This window comes from Scaptodrosophila lebanonensis, unplaced genomic scaffold (genome assembly GCF_003285725.1).
Source record: "Scaptodrosophila lebanonensis strain 11010-0011.00,11010-0021.00 unplaced genomic scaffold, SlebRS2 tig00000024-arrow-pilon, whole genome shotgun sequence".
NCBI lineage: Eukaryota > Metazoa > Arthropoda > Insecta > Diptera > Drosophilidae > Scaptodrosophila > Scaptodrosophila lebanonensis.
The window spans coordinates 6,587,108-6,605,179 of NW_022060538.1; the positions used below are offsets into that span (position 1 = coordinate 6,587,108).

At 37.5% G+C, this 18,072-nt stretch overlaps 1 protein-coding gene across 1 annotated transcript; it reads right to left on the minus strand.

Annotated features, from left to right (window-relative positions):
* Positions 1-10,604: 10,604 nt before the first annotated feature.
* On the minus strand, positions 10,605-15,939 carry LOC115621528. Its single transcript, XM_030515194.1, has 3 exons — positions 15,492-15,939; positions 11,352-11,790; positions 10,605-11,283 (listed from the first exon to the last, which is right to left on the minus strand). Exons 2-3 carry the CDS (start codon positions 11,476-11,478, stop codon positions 10,868-10,870), a joined length of 543 nt encoding a protein of 180 aa, XP_030371054.1. The 5' UTR covers positions 11,479-11,790; positions 15,492-15,939; the 3' UTR covers positions 10,605-10,867.
* Positions 15,940-18,072: the final 2,133 nt, after the last annotated feature.

The window sequence follows — 18,072 nt, forward strand, 5'->3', positions numbered from 1 at the left end:
ACATAAGAGATAACGTTTTTAACAACTTTAAACCGATATTATAAAAGAAGACTTTTTAAAAAGATGCAATCCTTTAGAAGCAATAGTAAGCAATATACACTTACACTTATTTTTAAGGGGTGTGCATTTCAGATCAAAATGTAGTTCTCCATGAAACTGTACAGTGTTCTTATTGTCGAATGTGTTCTTAAAAGCTTTTATTAGTTATTTCGCCTAAAGTATATTACCCCATCCCTATATAAGGTCTGATATGAGAACAACATTTTCACACGCAACTCTTTCTCATTCTTTCTATGATACCTATATGATATACTAATCTGATGAATGTGCGGGCTATGTCCGTCACCCCGATTGGAACACACAGACGAATGGATAAAAATTTCGACTCCTCACTAAACACGTGGTCTACGATGCTTTCTTATGGGCGCTACAAACTTACTAGTATGCACCAAAAACTTTCAGTCTTAAGTAAAGGGTATATACTTTTAATCAAAAACTTGCTACTTTTGACACTTTTTTAAAGTGACGCAGCAAAAAGTTTGCCCATGCCAAACTAGTAATTATATTTATTTAACATACTAGCATTTGTTATACTTACCACAAACATGATTGAACTTATAAATCCTTTGGGCAAATAAATCCTTGGCAAAGTCCAAAAACATGCAGCGCAATAATCCAATACCTTCGTAGAGTATCTGCTTTGGCCAATCAACGTTAAACTTTTCGCACGCAATCAAATAGTAATAATTCAATCGAAACTAATTAAACGCGAATTAGCTGTTAACGTTTCTATTTTTATTTCGCTTTATAACGAGTATACGTACATAAGTATGTCTGAGGCTGCACAATTTCTCTGCTCTTTGACTGAAGGAGGGTTTTATTTGTTTACAACAGTCATTTCGCGTTGTTGCACTTTTACCGTCTCGAATTCGTTTAATTGCTAAATTTCGAGTCGTTATTTTCAAATTAGCAGTTCACACCAACCGCTCGAGGTGTGAGTGTGTGTGTTTCCAAGTGTGAGTATTGACTTTGTTGCTGCAGCTCTTGCCGCTTGCCGCTTGCTGAACAATGAACAACCAAACCGTCTGAACGCTCGATGCAGACTGAAGTCCAAAATATCTTCGTCTGGGCCCAAAACGGCCCAAAAGCGCAGTCGCTGCTCGACTGTTGTTGGCTGTTGCTGCTGAAGAAGATGCTGCACCTTCACGCTTAGCAACATGTTGCTAAGCCGAATGTTGCCAACTGTGACGGTCTCTGCGATTTTGATTGCGATTGTGGCTTTGCCTTTGGCTGACTACAACGTTGTTTCGTTTTGCGGCCTAATGAATGAAAGCTGAGTGCCGGCTGTGCTTTTTTTCTGCCATTCCGTTGTACAGATATTCTGCTTAATGCTTACATCAAAATACCCTCGTGGCTCTTGTTTATTGATGTGTGCCGTTGCTGCTGAACTTGGCTCTGGGCTGACGAGCACGAAAAGCAGACACAAACAGCCAACCAGAAAAGCAACAAACTATTGCAAATTTACGCGCGCGCGCGCGCGCTCTTAACTTTTGTTTGGCTGTTATGATGTAATACCCTCAACATTTGCCAATTTAAATTCATTTTAAATTCTACTGCAGTGCAACTGCAAATGAAGTTTTTATTTAGTTTTATGTGACACACTGCCAGTCAGTCAGCTAGCTACTTTCCTTTTCGTCTTGCACACTTTTATGACTCGTACAGAGTTACTCAATGTGCACAGTGGTGCTGACATTAAAGGTGACAACTTAGAAAGATCATTTTTTGAATATTAATCAGACATTACTATACAACTATGAGGAAAACTGCCGAACAATTGAAAATTTGCTTATGTGGTTAGCAACATTAAATCTCGGTGTGTTCCAGCAATTCGCTCAGAAACATAAAAAATATAAAATTGACTTGTAAAAATGTTAATACGATGCATTGCATCGACTTTAACTTCAGGTTTCAGGACGTATGTATGTTAAACGTTGTGTCAAAAACTAGTATTTGTTCCAGAAAATAAATTCCAATAATGTGTTCGTGAATTGATCATTATATTAAATATCAGGACCATACAATTATTTTTTTATTAAAATATTAAATTGTGAAAAAACAGATTAAAGTTATACATATTTATGGTCCCAATTCATCGAAACAAAGTGAACATTTTTAAGAAATTGTAGAACTGAACAAACTAAACAAAATCAATTAATTTTTGTTTAAATCAAAACTGTTTTGTTAAAGTAGTGAATCGTCATACAACATTGGCTTTTCTTCATACTCAAACACTTTTTCTTATTTTGGATATTGAAAATAAGCCAAATTGTGACCGTTATAGAAGGCCGAATAATAATAACATCGGAGTAACTTTCCATATTTTAATGGAACTAAACCAGTGGAAGACAGACGCATTTAAAACCTGAAGTTAGTTAGTGTTATCACAGCTGACTAATTCAATAAATGTGTGCATTCTTTGCCTGTTGAATAATTCTTATGCAATTTAAGGTGTTCTGCCAAGAGTTTGCTTAATTTTGTTCAAATAGAATTCTTAAATTAATACAAATTAATTTTATGAACTTTTTATTGTACTAAATGAATAGATTTAGCTATGAATGACTTTGCCTTAATGAACTTTATTGTAGAATATAAAACTAGAAATAATATCATCCGGGTTGTCGAGAAGTCTGCCTCACTGTGCTGACAAGCTTGCGCATCTTCATTTTTATTTTTATGTTGTAACTTGTTTAGCCACTTAAAATCCTTGCCCACAAACGTGGACAGCCTGTTTGTTGTTAAGCGGCTGAATAACAGCTTCTTTGGCTACATCATCGTTCCCTCCATCGCCATTCACGTTTAATGAGCCGCCATGGAGCTTACGGGCCTGGCTAAATCTGTGCGCCACACACGCGCCTCAACGGCATTTCCGCATGGCCTCTGGTAGGCGAGTAGTACGAGTATTGCGAGCTCCATTTCACGGGCATTTCTTGGCAATTTCTCGCGACTTAGCGCCAGCTTTGCAAAAATGTAAATTAACTCATTTTCGTTTCATACGCATTTCTTTTTGATTTCCGCTTGTTGGCCATTTCCGTTGTGCTATATTAGCCACAGCATCGGCTTCGATTATGATGGTGATGATGCTGATGATGATGACGTATTCAGCCTGACACGCTTTCGGTTACGAGATTGCCAACAACAACTACTCGAACAACAGAAAAGTACGAGCGAAATAAATGTGCAATTTCTTATTTAATTATAAAGCCACCGAGCCGAACGCTTTTGTCCATAGCTGTATGCATAAATATGGCTTTATTGGCACTGCCACACAGTTGGAGAGACGGGTTAACACTTTGGTTGGCAGCTAGTGCCTCCAATTTCGCTTTGGGCATTGTATTTTTGCTGCTGGCAAACAATAAGAGAGGCAACAACAGCGCATTGATGAAGTTTTGATGAGCATCTCATCTTCGTCAGCTGCCAAACGGACTACTGGCCGGACGACTATCAGAGCATTGGACCTGGAAGCGTTGGCCATGAATGATCGACCTCGACAAAAAGTGGATAAAAAGTGGCAAAAGCTGTGAAGAGGCTATAGTTGCGACTCTGACAACCGCATACCTTCCGATGCACTCGAGCCCGAGTTGCTTGCCTACCTTATCCATCTATCTGGCTGGGCATATCGCACAGTAGTCCGGGAGTGAAAAGCGTCTGGAGTATTGTATGACAAGTTTTGCCAGTTGTCTGCACTTTTCTCCACATTGGCAGACACATCTCTCGACATCTAATATTTGCTAAATGCTTGCAAGCACAGGTTGTGCCTGAAAAACAAAACAAAATACCAAAAACGAAAAACCAAACAAAAACTGTAAAATCCAAAAACCAAACCTGCTTTCTTTGTCGTGACTTTTGATATTTGAACGCTGAGACGCCTTGCGCGCTTTTGAACCCAAACGGGTACCCTTTTCCATTTGTTTAATGTAGTATCGTACGAGCATGTGCGTTTTTCCATTGAATTTTCATGTCTCTGGTGGCTGTTGTGAATTTTTCAATTTGACTTTTGGCTAAACACAAGTGTGGCATGAGGCATCTGGCGGTGTTTCCCGTTTTGAGGCAACCTGAGCCTGGTGAGAATTGGTATCGCATAGCTGGCGGTTAAACGTGAGCGGTTTTTCATACACTTTAAACTCGTTAGTGCCGGTAATTGAAAGCACAAGTTGCTATTGGAAGTGCTGGGCATGGGTCGTCCATATACTTACATATGTATGATAAGTGTGCACGTAAGCTATTGCCAACTTTTGTTTTTGGAGATAGATTTCAATGCAATTTCTATCAGCATACCATAACTAAAACGTTCAACTCGTCTAAAGTCTAAATGCTTTAAATAAAAATACGAGGAGAGAGGAGAGGACGGAGAAGAGGTGACAGCATTTATAGGCTACTTCATTGGTTGCGAAATTCGACAATTCGAAAAGTAATTGTACAATAAATCCTGTATCCGTTTTTTTATTACAAACTGAAATATTATTGTGAATTCCCAATAACTAAATGGCTTATTTTTGTAAGAAAATTAGTTGTGAATACTTGAATCGTAGATGAAAGTGCCATCAGACCAGAAATATTAAAGTTGTTTGTTAAAATACAAACATTTTTGACGTTAAAATTCAAAGACTAACTTAAAAGCCAAAATAATCTGTTCTTTTTCTCAGAACTAGAACCAACATTATCAAAAAATGCGTTCAAATAAAAAAAAAAGCTATAATGTAAAGCCTTCAGTTTATTTAGCTTTAATCAGAGTAATTCAAGAATTGTGGATGACCTGTTCGAAACATAAATTTAATATTATTTATCTGCTTCATTCATCTGTTTTATTGCAAATTTCTTACAACTTTAATTAGAGTGTCAATTGCTTTGTTTTTGCCGTATGTTTTTAAAATACTAATGTAATAACATATACAAATAAATCGTTTAGTTCTCCAATGCAAACTAATAAACGTATACACTTTATTTTTGAAAGCTGTTGTTTCGCATCTCTTATATGCGAAGATATTTCCATGAAAGTAAGGTTTAGGATTCGATTGAAAAATATTCTAAAAAGATGGTAAGCTTCTGTTATTCGATGTAGATTTTGTGTCGCTTTCGTTTGATATTCCATTGGTAAAGATAGTGTACAAGTATGTAGTGGGGAAAACGATTTGCGTTCGGAAATTATTACTTTCGGAACTGCCTTATTGTTGTTAGTGGACTGCTCCTTGTTTATGTATTTGTGGTCCCGATTGGACCTGGTTGTACCTGCTTTAATTGGATTTGCATTCCCTGCGGTATGGAATACTTATCTTCCTTGCTCGTACCTTGAGTTTGGTTGAGATGTCTCTTGAATTGTTATACATTGTTCTACAGAATTTTATAATAAATATTTTCCAAGCACCTTATGATAAAACCTTGCATTCGATTTCCAGACGTAAAGTTCACAACACCGAATGAATTCATTTATCTCCAGTGGCCTTTTAAACCAAATAATGAGATGAAGAATGCTTCAACCATACCTTTTGCTTATACTAATTACACATAGTCGATTATATGTAGACTTTCAGAAACGTTACCAAAGCGTAATAGTACCCCTTAGTTTCTTAATGGAATTCGTCATACTCGAACAGTAAATTATACGCTCCATGTTTTAAATGCTAATTGATGATATTAGAAAATTGCAATCGCTTTAATGCCTGCTGTGCAGTTTAGAGAGGCAGGGGAGAGGGCGTAATTTGAGAAGGGCATCAAAAAACCGGCTACACCATTAATATCGAAAATATGAAGTGTGCAGGCAATTGACGTTGGTATCTGGCCATCTATCTATCTGCCTATTGTATTATCTAATTTTACAACATAATCTTGTGTGGTTTGCAACGCCTTTTTCTACTACCGTTTGATTGGCTATGCTGCTTGATTAAATTTTGCATATGTATGATATAGTCATCAGTCGCTTTCTTTGGATAATGTCAGCTTGATGGCAGACGCTATTATGACATGCGGCTGTCCAAAGGCGCGACCGGGCCACTCACTCACGAAATCAGTCAGACATTTTTGATTAGTGGCAACAAATTAGCGAACAAAGCAAACGTGCTGTAGACAGACAGACCTCCAAACAAACATAGGTACATCCATCGATTCAGTCATTGTGGCAAGTAAGTGAGTGTTGTTCATGGAGGCAAGTTGGGTGGCAAACTTTTTCTTCTACAGCCCCCGGGTTTGGCGAATAAAACGATTGATGGTCATGGCAAACACACGAAAAACTGTTCGACAACTTAAATGCATATAAAACAAGACAACAGCAAATCAACGATAGTTTCTTTTATGTGCCTATTATAAAATAAATATGTTCAAAGCTAATAATTTAAAATGCAAATGGGTTATGTCCAATATTCATACAACTACTTTAGTTGGCAAAGGTCCGCGCCCCGCTATTTAAAGGTGTGAAATATGAGCGGCCACAGATTCGAAACGCATCGAATGCGTAGAAAACAAGTATGATTTTGAAGGCTGCAGCTGAGGATGAGGAGGAAGAGCTAGTTGTTGGCTAAAACATACAAACATACGCATACACAGATTTGTCAACGCACTCTGGCTTCTCATTTGCATACGCTTTGGGGGTCGCATGCTGCTCATTTGATACGGATCTCCAATTTGTCTTGGGAATTATGTATCATCGTCGTCGTCTTGAGTCTCACTCCGGCCAGCTGGACAATGCACACTCAACAAGCCAGCGATTTCATTTTCGTTTGTCAATTTTTATTTCAGATTAAACAAAATGGCTTTTTAATAAGCCAAATCAATCAAGCAACCGCTGTCCAAACCGCTGCTTGGCTTCAACTAATTGTGCTGCATGCTTTGTGCCACACCCACCCACCTACGCCCACTAGGGGGCTGCTGCATTCGACTGCGTTGCATTCATTTTGTGGCTACTGCCACCGATCTTTAATGACATGCATTGTTCGCCGCTGAGCCGCCTGAACTCTTACAAACATCTTTTGTTTTCATCTGTTATTCGATTTCAAGCATACTTGGTTGTGGTTTCTTCGCTAAAAATACAAAAAAAAAACAAAAAACACTGACGGCTGTCGATTTAATTGTTGAAAATATCAAAGTGATGGTTCCGACACAATTACTATATGCATTTATGTGATTGAGCAGCCACAATTTCCACACAATGCCAGAATTACTTAGAGCTATCGAGAGGGGCCCGAATTGGGGGAGAAAATGTGGCCTATCGGGCGCGCGTTGTTAGCTTCTAAGCAATTGGTCAAGGTACCTGGTTACGCCCATTTTAATTATGTCCAATTACGATATGGCCCATGGCATTTCATTTAGCGGCAATTTCAGATTTCTCAGACCAATTTCATACTCACTTTGAGCTGGGCATCCGTCTCATAAACAACAAAATGCCGAGACATTTCAATCAATTATGCCATGCCCAAGCCCAAATCCGCAGACCCGTTTTATGTAACGCGAATGCCGCGATGGACGTTAAATTTCGATTCGACAACTAAAATCATAAATCTTCCCGAAATTTTATTTCTTTTTTTCTCTGTTGCCACAACTTGGCGTACATTGAATTATTGTTAAGGCTTGTTTGTTTTCATTTTGCCTGGCGTTTGGTTATTAGCATTTCGATTTTGTTCATACCCTTTTCCCGCCCAATAAGTAAAGTATTCTAAGACCATAATAGCGTATGTAACGCAAATGGGCTTGGGTTCATGTACTCTATACTTATTATCCATGCCTACCTTTCAGTTAGTCTTTTTATTGTCCATTGGAAAATAAGGCGTTTTGTTGTATTGCAAGTATTGGTCGATCCGTAAATGGTAATATACGATCGACGATTAAAGGTGAAACAGAATGCTAAGACTATAGGTATGTCAAATGGGCTTTTAGAAGTGGCTATGTCCTTTGATATGTATGGTACTGGGCCAATCATTACAGTCCAGAGAAAGTGGAGTCGGATAGGATCGGAGCCATTCAAAATTGACTCTGGCTGGTTAATGCTAGAGTTTTTAGCTGCAAACCTAGCAATTATTATCACCATCAATAACAGACAGTACATTATTAACAAATACTACTACATATTTTACTCCAACAATCTGTTCTTGTTCTTCTTCTTAATTTTAGTGACCGCTTTTTAAAGCGAAAGCAGCGCAGCTAATACAAGAAGAGTTCTGGGTTCCATATTTGACAGCCAGGCTCTTTTATTATTTTCTCATAATTCAAATTATTAAAATTATGAGTATGATATGTATGATATTGAAAATTATATTTCTGTATGTAGACCTATGTACAACAGCTACATTTGGAATGCAGATATAGGTAACACGAGTTGATTCATTCTTTCATTTCAATTCATAGTTTCCCACGCCTCATATTTTTCTGCTGCTGTGCGGTGCCTTTTTCATTTATCTTACAAATATAAACACCGTAAATATTGTAAATATACAGCCGATTTACTTACCCATATCAGGCAAAACTGCAAGAACTATAGACCTAATTCTGTATTTACACGGTCTATTTTTATACGGTTTTAATTAAAACGGTGTGAAATTTAAAAATGTTGTATATGGTTACACGATTTATTCCATTTAGCCCGATCCATTTTGCATATGATCAATGTCTTTTTTTACACGACTTTTTTAGGAACCAATCTACCGTGTGAAAACAGAATCAGTTGTATACTTGTAGATCGTTCTATTCACGACAGCCACAAATTTCGAAGTGTATTTGAAAGTCGACCCGGCTCGATTCTCGCATTTCATCTGGTTTCCTTTTATGTGGCCAGCTTAACGCGTCAATACGCAAGATACGAGTTGTAGGTGGCGCTGCTGCGCCCACGTAAGGCGGCGTGTGAAAACCAATCGGCCTCACTCACGTCACTCTCTGGGGCAAGACAATGTGCCACGCACAAAAGGTCACTAGTTTGGTTTGGCACGTTTGCTTATTGTGCCACGTCGCATAATTTTTCAACGCATCTGTCATAAGTCTAGCATGGAAGATGCTTCGCTGGCTAGTTGAGGGAAGGGGACCAACAGGGACTACCCGCTTGATTTTTGAACAGCTAATGACATATGACAGGCATTTTCAACACATCTATAAATTGTTCGCCTTTATTAGCTTTGAAATACAATACTCTACATGCGTACACATAAAAGTCTTACAAATCAATATCAATATATATGTATGTATATATAGATATTTGTGTGTGTATGTATGTAGTCGAGTGCTACATCATGGTGTACAGGTATATTAAAAATAAATCATTTCTAAGAGACATTGAGAATACACTTAGCAAAAAACATTAACACACGCGTTCACACACAACACAGACACACTCACATTGAGCACAATATTGATAAACGTGTAAAGTGTAGATACATATGTATGTATGTATGTGTGGGTGTGTGTGTGTGGATATATATTATCGCTTTTAAGTATTTTACACCAATTACAAAAACAAAAAAAAAGTAATTATGGCACTGTCAAAATTTGGTCTCTGTTCAGTGTCAGCTCAAAAGAATTTCTCAGCATTAGTTCTCTAGTCGAGCGCTCGGCCGAAGGTCATATAATGTGAAGGTCATCTCGCCGTCCACCCAAATGTCTTTATATTTATTGCGCTGAACATATTAAATATTATTAATCAAATGCCGACTAAGCAGACAACGTCTGTATGGAAAATGAAGGCAAATGTTGTATTATTAAATTATCAATTAATTTGCTAGAACATGAAGTAAGTAATAAGTTGGTCTTTTCTTCAAAAACTGTCTGCTGCCAGTGCCTTAAATATGAAGCTAGCTCCTACATATTAGCGCCATGCATGACTTAGTTTGCAAACTTAACTCAACACTAAAATATGCAAACATCAAAGCAGTTACCAACAATTTAATATCAATGCATTATTAATCTGAATTGCATTCATTTGGCTAATTCATTCTATTCTTTAATTTGAATAGCAATTGATAAGGTAAGAAATTTTCGGCAGACTTCAAATAATTCAGTCTCACTTCATTAAAGACGCTAAAGTCTGTGCAAGACTGCCAAATAAACCATTCTAGTTTCATTATTTTAATATTCCAACAGTCCGTCTGATCTGCCAGAGTTGGTATGTTTCGTTCCGAATTTTTAATTTTATTTAATTTATCGGTTTCTTGACTTGTTTAGTTTATTTAGTCGAAGAGTATACGTTTCATATAAATCCGAACTAATGGCTTCAAAACTAAAGTAACAAAGAAACTTAAACGGCTCTATACTTTTAACAGTCAAATGATTAGATTAAAGGAAAACAATGTGGTTTTACTTAAAAAAAAGTGCTCTTGAGTCATGAAACCAAATATTAATCATTTATGAAACAAATGCAAAAAAAGAGATTTAGTTAAGAAATCAAAGAGTAACAATAGAATAGTTACTTTAATAGTATATGTCGGCTCTTAAAATAACACTCATCAGTATCAAAATAGTTTTGGCATCATTCCATCTTTTTTGAAACAATTCAAAAAAAAAAAACTAATTTAGTTCACAGATTAAAAAATAATAATAGAACTATTTTAACAAAATGTATAAAAATACCTCTCTCCCCCTTTTAAATGTCTTTAATAGAGTGAGTCGGTTCTAAAACCAACACTCGTTCGTGTCTTTTTAACTCTCACCAGCAGTGCCCATTAAGTTGTTATTTTTCATGTTCCATCTCCATTAATATGTCGATTGAAAGTGAAAAATGAAGACTTCGATGCTATGACCAACCACATTTCTATGACCTCACACTCGGTTTTCATCTGATGCGTAATCCATCATGATTCCACATTTTCCCCTACCCTGTCCTATCACATCGGCATGCTTAAAGCTGGCTATTGGCTAGATGGTTATCAATCACCACCTGAATGATGCGCATGCAGTCTCGCTGTCGAGCCACTGTGTTGTCAATCAGCTGCTCTATAAACTGGCTCGCGGCTATGTTGGTGTTGGGCGGTATGTCCTGTGTGCAGGATATGTATTTGTTGAAAATCTCCGTGTTCAGAGAGGTCGCTAAATAGTTCTCCTCCTGTTCCAACAGCTTGTTGAGCACCTGTGCGGCAGCCAGCAACTGGTCCTTTCTCTTCTTATAGCTGCGAAGCTCCTCCAGGCTCGCGTAATCAGCGCTGTTCAGTTGTACGGCCCCCTCCCCCTCTCCATCCACATCCTTATTGGCCTTCTTTGTCAGCAATTGTCGTATGTGATACTTGCGCTCGGACACAAAATTTCCAAGCAGATAGCCTGAAAAACAAGATGCACTCGTTAGACACACTCAATGGCTTCTAATCAGCGCCACCCGCACCACTTACCGGCTATGAGCATGAAGAAGGCAATCGTCAGCACCAGGGAGGCGCAGGTCCGCTTTGACACATATTCGCGATACTCTCGCGAACTGTTCGCCCGCACCGCCGTCTCGTAACTCAGTACCTGATGCATTCTTTCAATTCTCCAATCAGTCAGCCCTGGATATGGCTCACTTATGTCTATGAGTTTGCGTCTCTACTTGTATGTATATATAGCTGTTTATGTGAGTGTGTGTGTGTCGCTTAATTACTGCTGTATGTGCGGTTGTTTATAGTTCTCGTCTTTAATTGTATAGCTTGTCTGTGGCGTTGTATAGTGTGGAACATTTTGTTGGCTCAATTGTACTCTGCTCTGTTTTTGATTCTCTTTCCTTCTGTTTTGTTTTGTTTTATTTTATGAGTCTGTTTTAGTTTGGACCTTATCTAGTTAATTACCAGAGTGCAACTGCAAAAAAAAGGAAAATTACAGCGATTACAAATGACAGCATTTTAATGAATGAAAAACTTTTAACGGCATGAGTTAAGCTATTTGGAGTGTAATAATCGCTTATGGCAGCCTGATAAAAAATAAATAAAAAGCACGAATCAGAAACTTTGTCATTTAAAGAGATTTCCAGTTCTGTAAAAATAAAGAAATGAGCATTCGAATACTTATCACAAAAATATGTATTTCTAATTTGATATTTGATATAGTTGAATTTTGATTAGTCGTGATGCTCGGGACAGAGCTCATTAAGTATCACTGAAAATCCTGGTCAAACTTTCTTATTATTCTTACAACAAGGTAATCAACGTTTACAAAAATATTCAATTGTCATTAATTAATACCTAATATGGATAAAAAATGGAAGTCGTGGAAATTATAGGTATTAATGCAATCACGGATACAAGAGGAGATTCAGAGTTAAAAGAGATATAAAATCAATGACACAGCATCACGGATAACAGAGGCAATGCATATTTCCAATCGAGGACATTACGATGTCTTGAATACACACACTTAGTCAAAGCTAAAAAATGATTTACTTCAAATAAATGGTTGACAAAGATGCACTTTTGAAGACTTAAATCGAAACTTAAAATGTGGGATAATTGGAAAACGCTTTAAGGCTGTTTTCGAACGTCTTTAGAATGAAAGCATTTGTAGAGCAACAGGCTTAAAGCACTAATGGCAATTGAAAAGTATAATGCTAGTGCATTGTCGATTATTTAAAAGGCGTACAACAATTACAATTAAAGGAAGTACTTGTATAACGTGAACGTCGTGCTAATCCGACTGTTAGATACTATTACAGCCAACAACAGATTATTTGCTAGAAATGTGAGCAATATTTCCTCATTAAAACTAGAGGTGCAAACGAAGAGATCTAGACTCTAGACATATAATTCCAGCAAAAAGTAACAACAACACTAACAGCATAACCATATTCTGAACAAGCTATAAGCTATAAGACTTAACGGATATGAAAGCGAACATGTATCAAGTGAATCAAATATATAATTCGGCTTGGCTGAAGTATGATTCAAATACCCTTTATCCACTCTTTTTTATGAAAATTTGTGTTATGATATCTTTATAAGCTAATCTTGATTTTTGCACCGATTATTTAATTGGTCTTATATTTCCTAGTTTACCCTTTTCTTCAATGCAGACCCGGGGCCGGAATACAATCCAACACAGCGAAACAGCGAGCTAAGTAGCAGGACCTTTATGGCTTTTCATTAAATTTGTGCATAAATATTTGAAAACCCGTCCACAAATATTCTTGAATAAATGCATTTCACTAAAATTACGCCGGAAGTCAATTATTCTGGCAGTAAAATGTGTCTGCCCATGCTTTTGGTTCGCACGCGAGTATTCGCAAGCAAAAACCTGCAGTCTATCCATCCGTGGATGTCACTCACTATTCACGCAAATGAATGCCCAATTTGTTCGGCACTCACATATTATTAATGGAAATCCATCAGCAGGTTTTTATCTTAATTAAAACTGCATTTTGCCAACGTTAAAGCCCATTAGGTAGAGTAACGAGCAAAAAAATAAACAGGATAAGTCCCCCCCCCCCCCCCCCCCCCCCCCCCGACCTTGTTGAAAAAAACATAATGGCGGCCAAAATTAAATTTTCGATGCTTGGTTAAAACATTTTCGTTGCGCTGTACGTTGCACACGGGGATGACCTTCGTTTGATCGATGTGGCAAGCCATAAAATGAACATTTTTAGCAAAATATTTTTCATGAAAAATGTTCAAAATGTGCGAAATTATTTCATATTCGCAGACAAACACTACGGGTACTTTGCTATCAAACAAAGTGGGCAGCTGCCAATAATATTCAGCCAGAAGCGAAGCCACAAACTAGTAGTTGCCCATGAATTTGATGATAAATTGCATTTTGTAACTTGCGTGGGAAGGGAAATAGGGTCGGACGGACGAACGGATGGGAGACGGGTAAGTTGGCAATGAGTTGGAGACAAAGCTGGTCAAAACAACCGCAAAAATTCGAAACGTGATTATATTTCATACGCTTTATTTGGCATGAAATGTGGTTGCGATAAATGTAAAAGGGCCACTGGGAGAATTGTGCAAATTTTGCTGTTACCTAATGGAACGACTTGTTATTCAAATTATTGCGATGCGAGTAGGTATGAAACCCCAGTATTTAATTTGTCAATCACTTGTAATCAGATTACATATTCATTTTTCAAAAGGTACATTATCATTTCCTATTATGTTTCAGGGAAGAGAAATAATTTAATAAACCTTGTATAACCTAATAGGTAATTAGTGTGTAATGTGAGTATGTACATATTTTCACAGGTTACCTCCTACAATCGATTTGTTACATTTTTGTGGATGTATATTCTATTAAAGTCGGAAAAGACATCGGTTGATCACTTTCCCCCTGACTACATGTTTCCCAAAGTATACGGAATGTTTCCAAAATTAGAGCTCAGAATTGATATTTTGGCAATGTGGTGTGTATTTCATAGTGGCTGAATAAGCCTTTTAAATGGCTTGAACGTCACATGGAAGCAAATAAAGCCGATACGGGAATCGTTGAAGGTTCAAAGCAAATGATCAGTAAAAAAATCATTCTCAAGAGACGACCGATGAGACGGTGTATTATCGTTCAACAAACGCTTCCTTCTTAATGATATTTGGGCCGGACCGCGCCAGAAACTTCCATTTCCGATAAATAATTCCCATCGAATTATAAAAGCAAATCAACATTATCTTGACATTTACCTTCATTTAATATATATTTTTTTTATTATGGTCTTTTTGGTTCTTTTATTCTAAGATTGATTTCAGGATCGTACACATTAATGTGCGAGAGCTTTCTTTTACTCCTTAATGACATCGTTCGAATGTTGAGTTTTTGGCAAGTTTAGGAAATTTGGACAGGATATCGATAAAATAAAAATATAACTAACGCTGTTACGCATCAATATGTAGCGCCACCAGAAAAGATGGAGTAGAAGTTTTTTTGAAAGATCATCATAGACTTGTAATTTGTATCAAGCATTTCTGAAGAATGTTTTTAGAAGTTATGTTTTAATAAATATAAACAAATCAAGTGAGAAGTTCAGATACCTAATGCTGCGATACAATATTCTTTAAAAAAAAAGTGAGCTTGCTACTCGACATAATATTCCAGATTATTCATGTTATTATTAATTGTTGTCCAATAAATAGATACTTTGGTGGCTTTATCAATATAAATAATTCAGATAATAAGATATTAAAATTAATTGGATACGTAAAATAAGGAAATTTATAAGCGCATAAGCTCCTCGCCTATCTCTGCCCTAATCACCATAAACTGCACACAATTTAAGCGCATACAACTGAAGCACATTAAATGCGAATGGATGAGTAAATGAAGGCAGGAGCCCTAGGGAACATGACTTCATCATCGTACCATCACATTCAAACACACACACATACACCCACACCTACACCTACACCCACCCACCAAAGTGTCAGTCAACGAACTCTCCCAGCTGGCTCCTTAGGCATGAAACAGCACAAATCAAGCAAGCCAGCGAGCACAGCTGGAAAGCCACCGTGCTAGTCCTCGGCACTCTTGAGTTTTGAATCTTTGTCAGGCGAGAAAGGCAAAAATAAAAGAAAACTTTCACTTACTCTGCTTTACAATAACAACAACAACAACAAGAACAACGGCAACAAATGCTGTGTCTGCATATCCTGCGAATTGCTTTTGCTGCCTCGGTTGTTTTGCATTTGTTTTCCTTTTTATTATTTTATTTTTGTACTCTGTAGCTCGATGCTCCTTGCGACCACTTGCTGTTCACTTTACGCGTATAAGTATGTACATAGATAATGCAAACGTGTGTATATACCGAAGTAGATATGACTTAAATACATGTTTAGTCCATTAAAATTAAAATGCTTTGGCAGGTGCTGCAATCACGCCACTTTATTAATTCAATGCTTTGAACTTGTTCTATAGGAATCCATACACCTATCTCTCTGATCTGAATCGACCGAAAAGCCACAGAAACGGAACCAGAGCGGCGAAAAGTATGCTATAAAAATGGCGCGCACGTTATGTTGTTGTTTGGTTCTGATATTTTTTGTTGTTGAATGCGGCACGGCTCGTTATCCTTGCCAACGGCGGGTGGCGTCTTATGTGTTATGCTTTGGCAACCGAATGGCGCACTGAACTTGTCGAGCAACTACATGCGGCTTTAATACCCCAACAGCTGTGGTGAGTTTCACAAAAACACACTCACACACACACACACACACACAGACACGCACACAAAAGCATGAAATCGGAAGCTCCTGCAAAAAGCGTTGTGTGCATTATTTGTTGTTGGCTGTATATGTCCGTCGCGTTGTTCATGCTAGGGTCAAGTTGAGATGCGGCAATGTTTGCCATATACTCGTAGAAATATAACTGGTAAGGGGAATAAGACAGACACATACACACACTCACTAGCAACTTGTTTGTGTCTCTTTGTAAGTACGAATATCGTCCGTTAGAAGTCGTATCGATTTACAAACAGCTGACAGTGTGCCGTGACGCGCCCCAAGCTGCTTACGGGCAACCAAACCAAACTATTTGTGTTAATCTTATCGTTTTGTTGGTCCGCTTTGCTTCCGTTCCCATTCCTCTCCTCCCCTCTCCTCCCACTCTACCCGTATTTGCTAGTCAATTACTTCAAGGATATCGCATATAGCCACATTTCCTCGTGTTTTGTCTCTTTGTTCGCCCCCCACTCTTAGCCCATCGCGGCGTACATTTGGCCTTTGCCAATCGCATTAGTTTACATGCACTTTGAAGTCGTAACTTAATGCCTCTAAGTGCTTATTACGCTTCTCAGGCCATTCATTAATCGGGCATTTCAAACGCCTCGTCTTCAATGCGTCATAATAACGCCTGTTGAGCCAAGTGGGTGTTATCCTTTGGCTGCCGGTGTTAAAAGCGGTCAAGAAATTAGTCTTCAATCGAAGCATTTTCATTTTTAGCTAGTTGTTCTGAAAAACTTGATAATTATATTAATAATATCTTTGGTTCATAAAATACATTAATTGTAGGTGTATTTTGCTAATTTTCAGATGTATTATTTCAAGCAATACGACAAGTACTAAATAGTACGCATAGTACAGGAAAAAAACATGAATAGCTTGCTACATTCAATTGAAATATGGGGGTTAACAAATCATTCATATTTTTATTTCTTCAAATCCTTGAAGCACTTCTGAAATGCACTTTTCGGTACGGCCATCAACTCTTTTTTCGGGTTTGATTTAATCTCATCCTTTCATTGGTCTCTTCAGTTTTGGGAATAGGAAAATGTTGCACGGAGCCATAAGTCCATTATAGCTCAGGGGGATTGATTTTAAGCATACCTGAGGTATATAATCTACCTCAATGTACATAAAACACTATAGATATAGAAATTAATATGTTCGTCTAAGTCATGGTAGCAAACATTGATTTGCCGCACGTTGATACTACGGCTTATTATTCAATCAATACAGTTAATGATAAACCGACATCTTTTTGCGGAACTACGTGTCCTTTTTTATTTTAGAAGATGCCATTTGGCTTGCAGGACATCGAGTATTAAAATCCGATTCAGATAATATCAAAATATGGGTTGCTTTTAGCAGTCATTGGTGTACTGGCTGTTACATTCCTGTTTGGCATAGCAGCCAAGTTCAATTGCCATTATTAATCTCAATTGAAATAGTTTTTAAATTATTATTAAAAGATGCTAAAAAAAACATTACCCATTTAAAATGAAAGGTTAATTGCGAAGTATGCATACATATGTATATATGTATGAATGGCTACTTAAGAGGCAGCTGGAAGCAAAATACCTGAAACTCCAAAGAAACCCCACATGTCAATAAAACACTACGACCCTGCCACTGGCCAGGACTCTTAACTAACAGCGCTCTCACTAATTTATTTACCTAAATCTTAACGAGGTACAGCAGGATGCTGACGAATTCATAAATTGCTTTTGGAAACAATCTCCAGCCCTAAGAGCCCCCTTCTGGCAATGGCGGTCTCTCGTGCGCAAGTATTCTCAAATTTGTTCATTTGATGACCTTTATGTAACTAATTGTGGCCTTTATATAACTAATTGCCAATTTAAGTAGCAAGCCATTCAACTTATACAACTGACTATTCAATTTAAAATGGAATAAAGCTTTCTATTCAAATATACTGAATATTGTACGCAACTGT

What these genes read in the sequence shown, in the direction of transcription:
- LOC115621528 (XM_030515194.1), bottom strand. Translation starts at nt 11,478, where the DNA reads ATGCATCAGGTACTGAGTTACGAGACGGCGGTGCGGGCGAACAGTTCG. An exon ending in CTTCTTCATGCTCATAGCCG is followed by an intron (nt 11,284 to 11,351) that starts GTAAGTGGTGCG and finishes CTTGTTTTTCAG; the next exon opens with GCTATCTGCTTGGAAATTTT.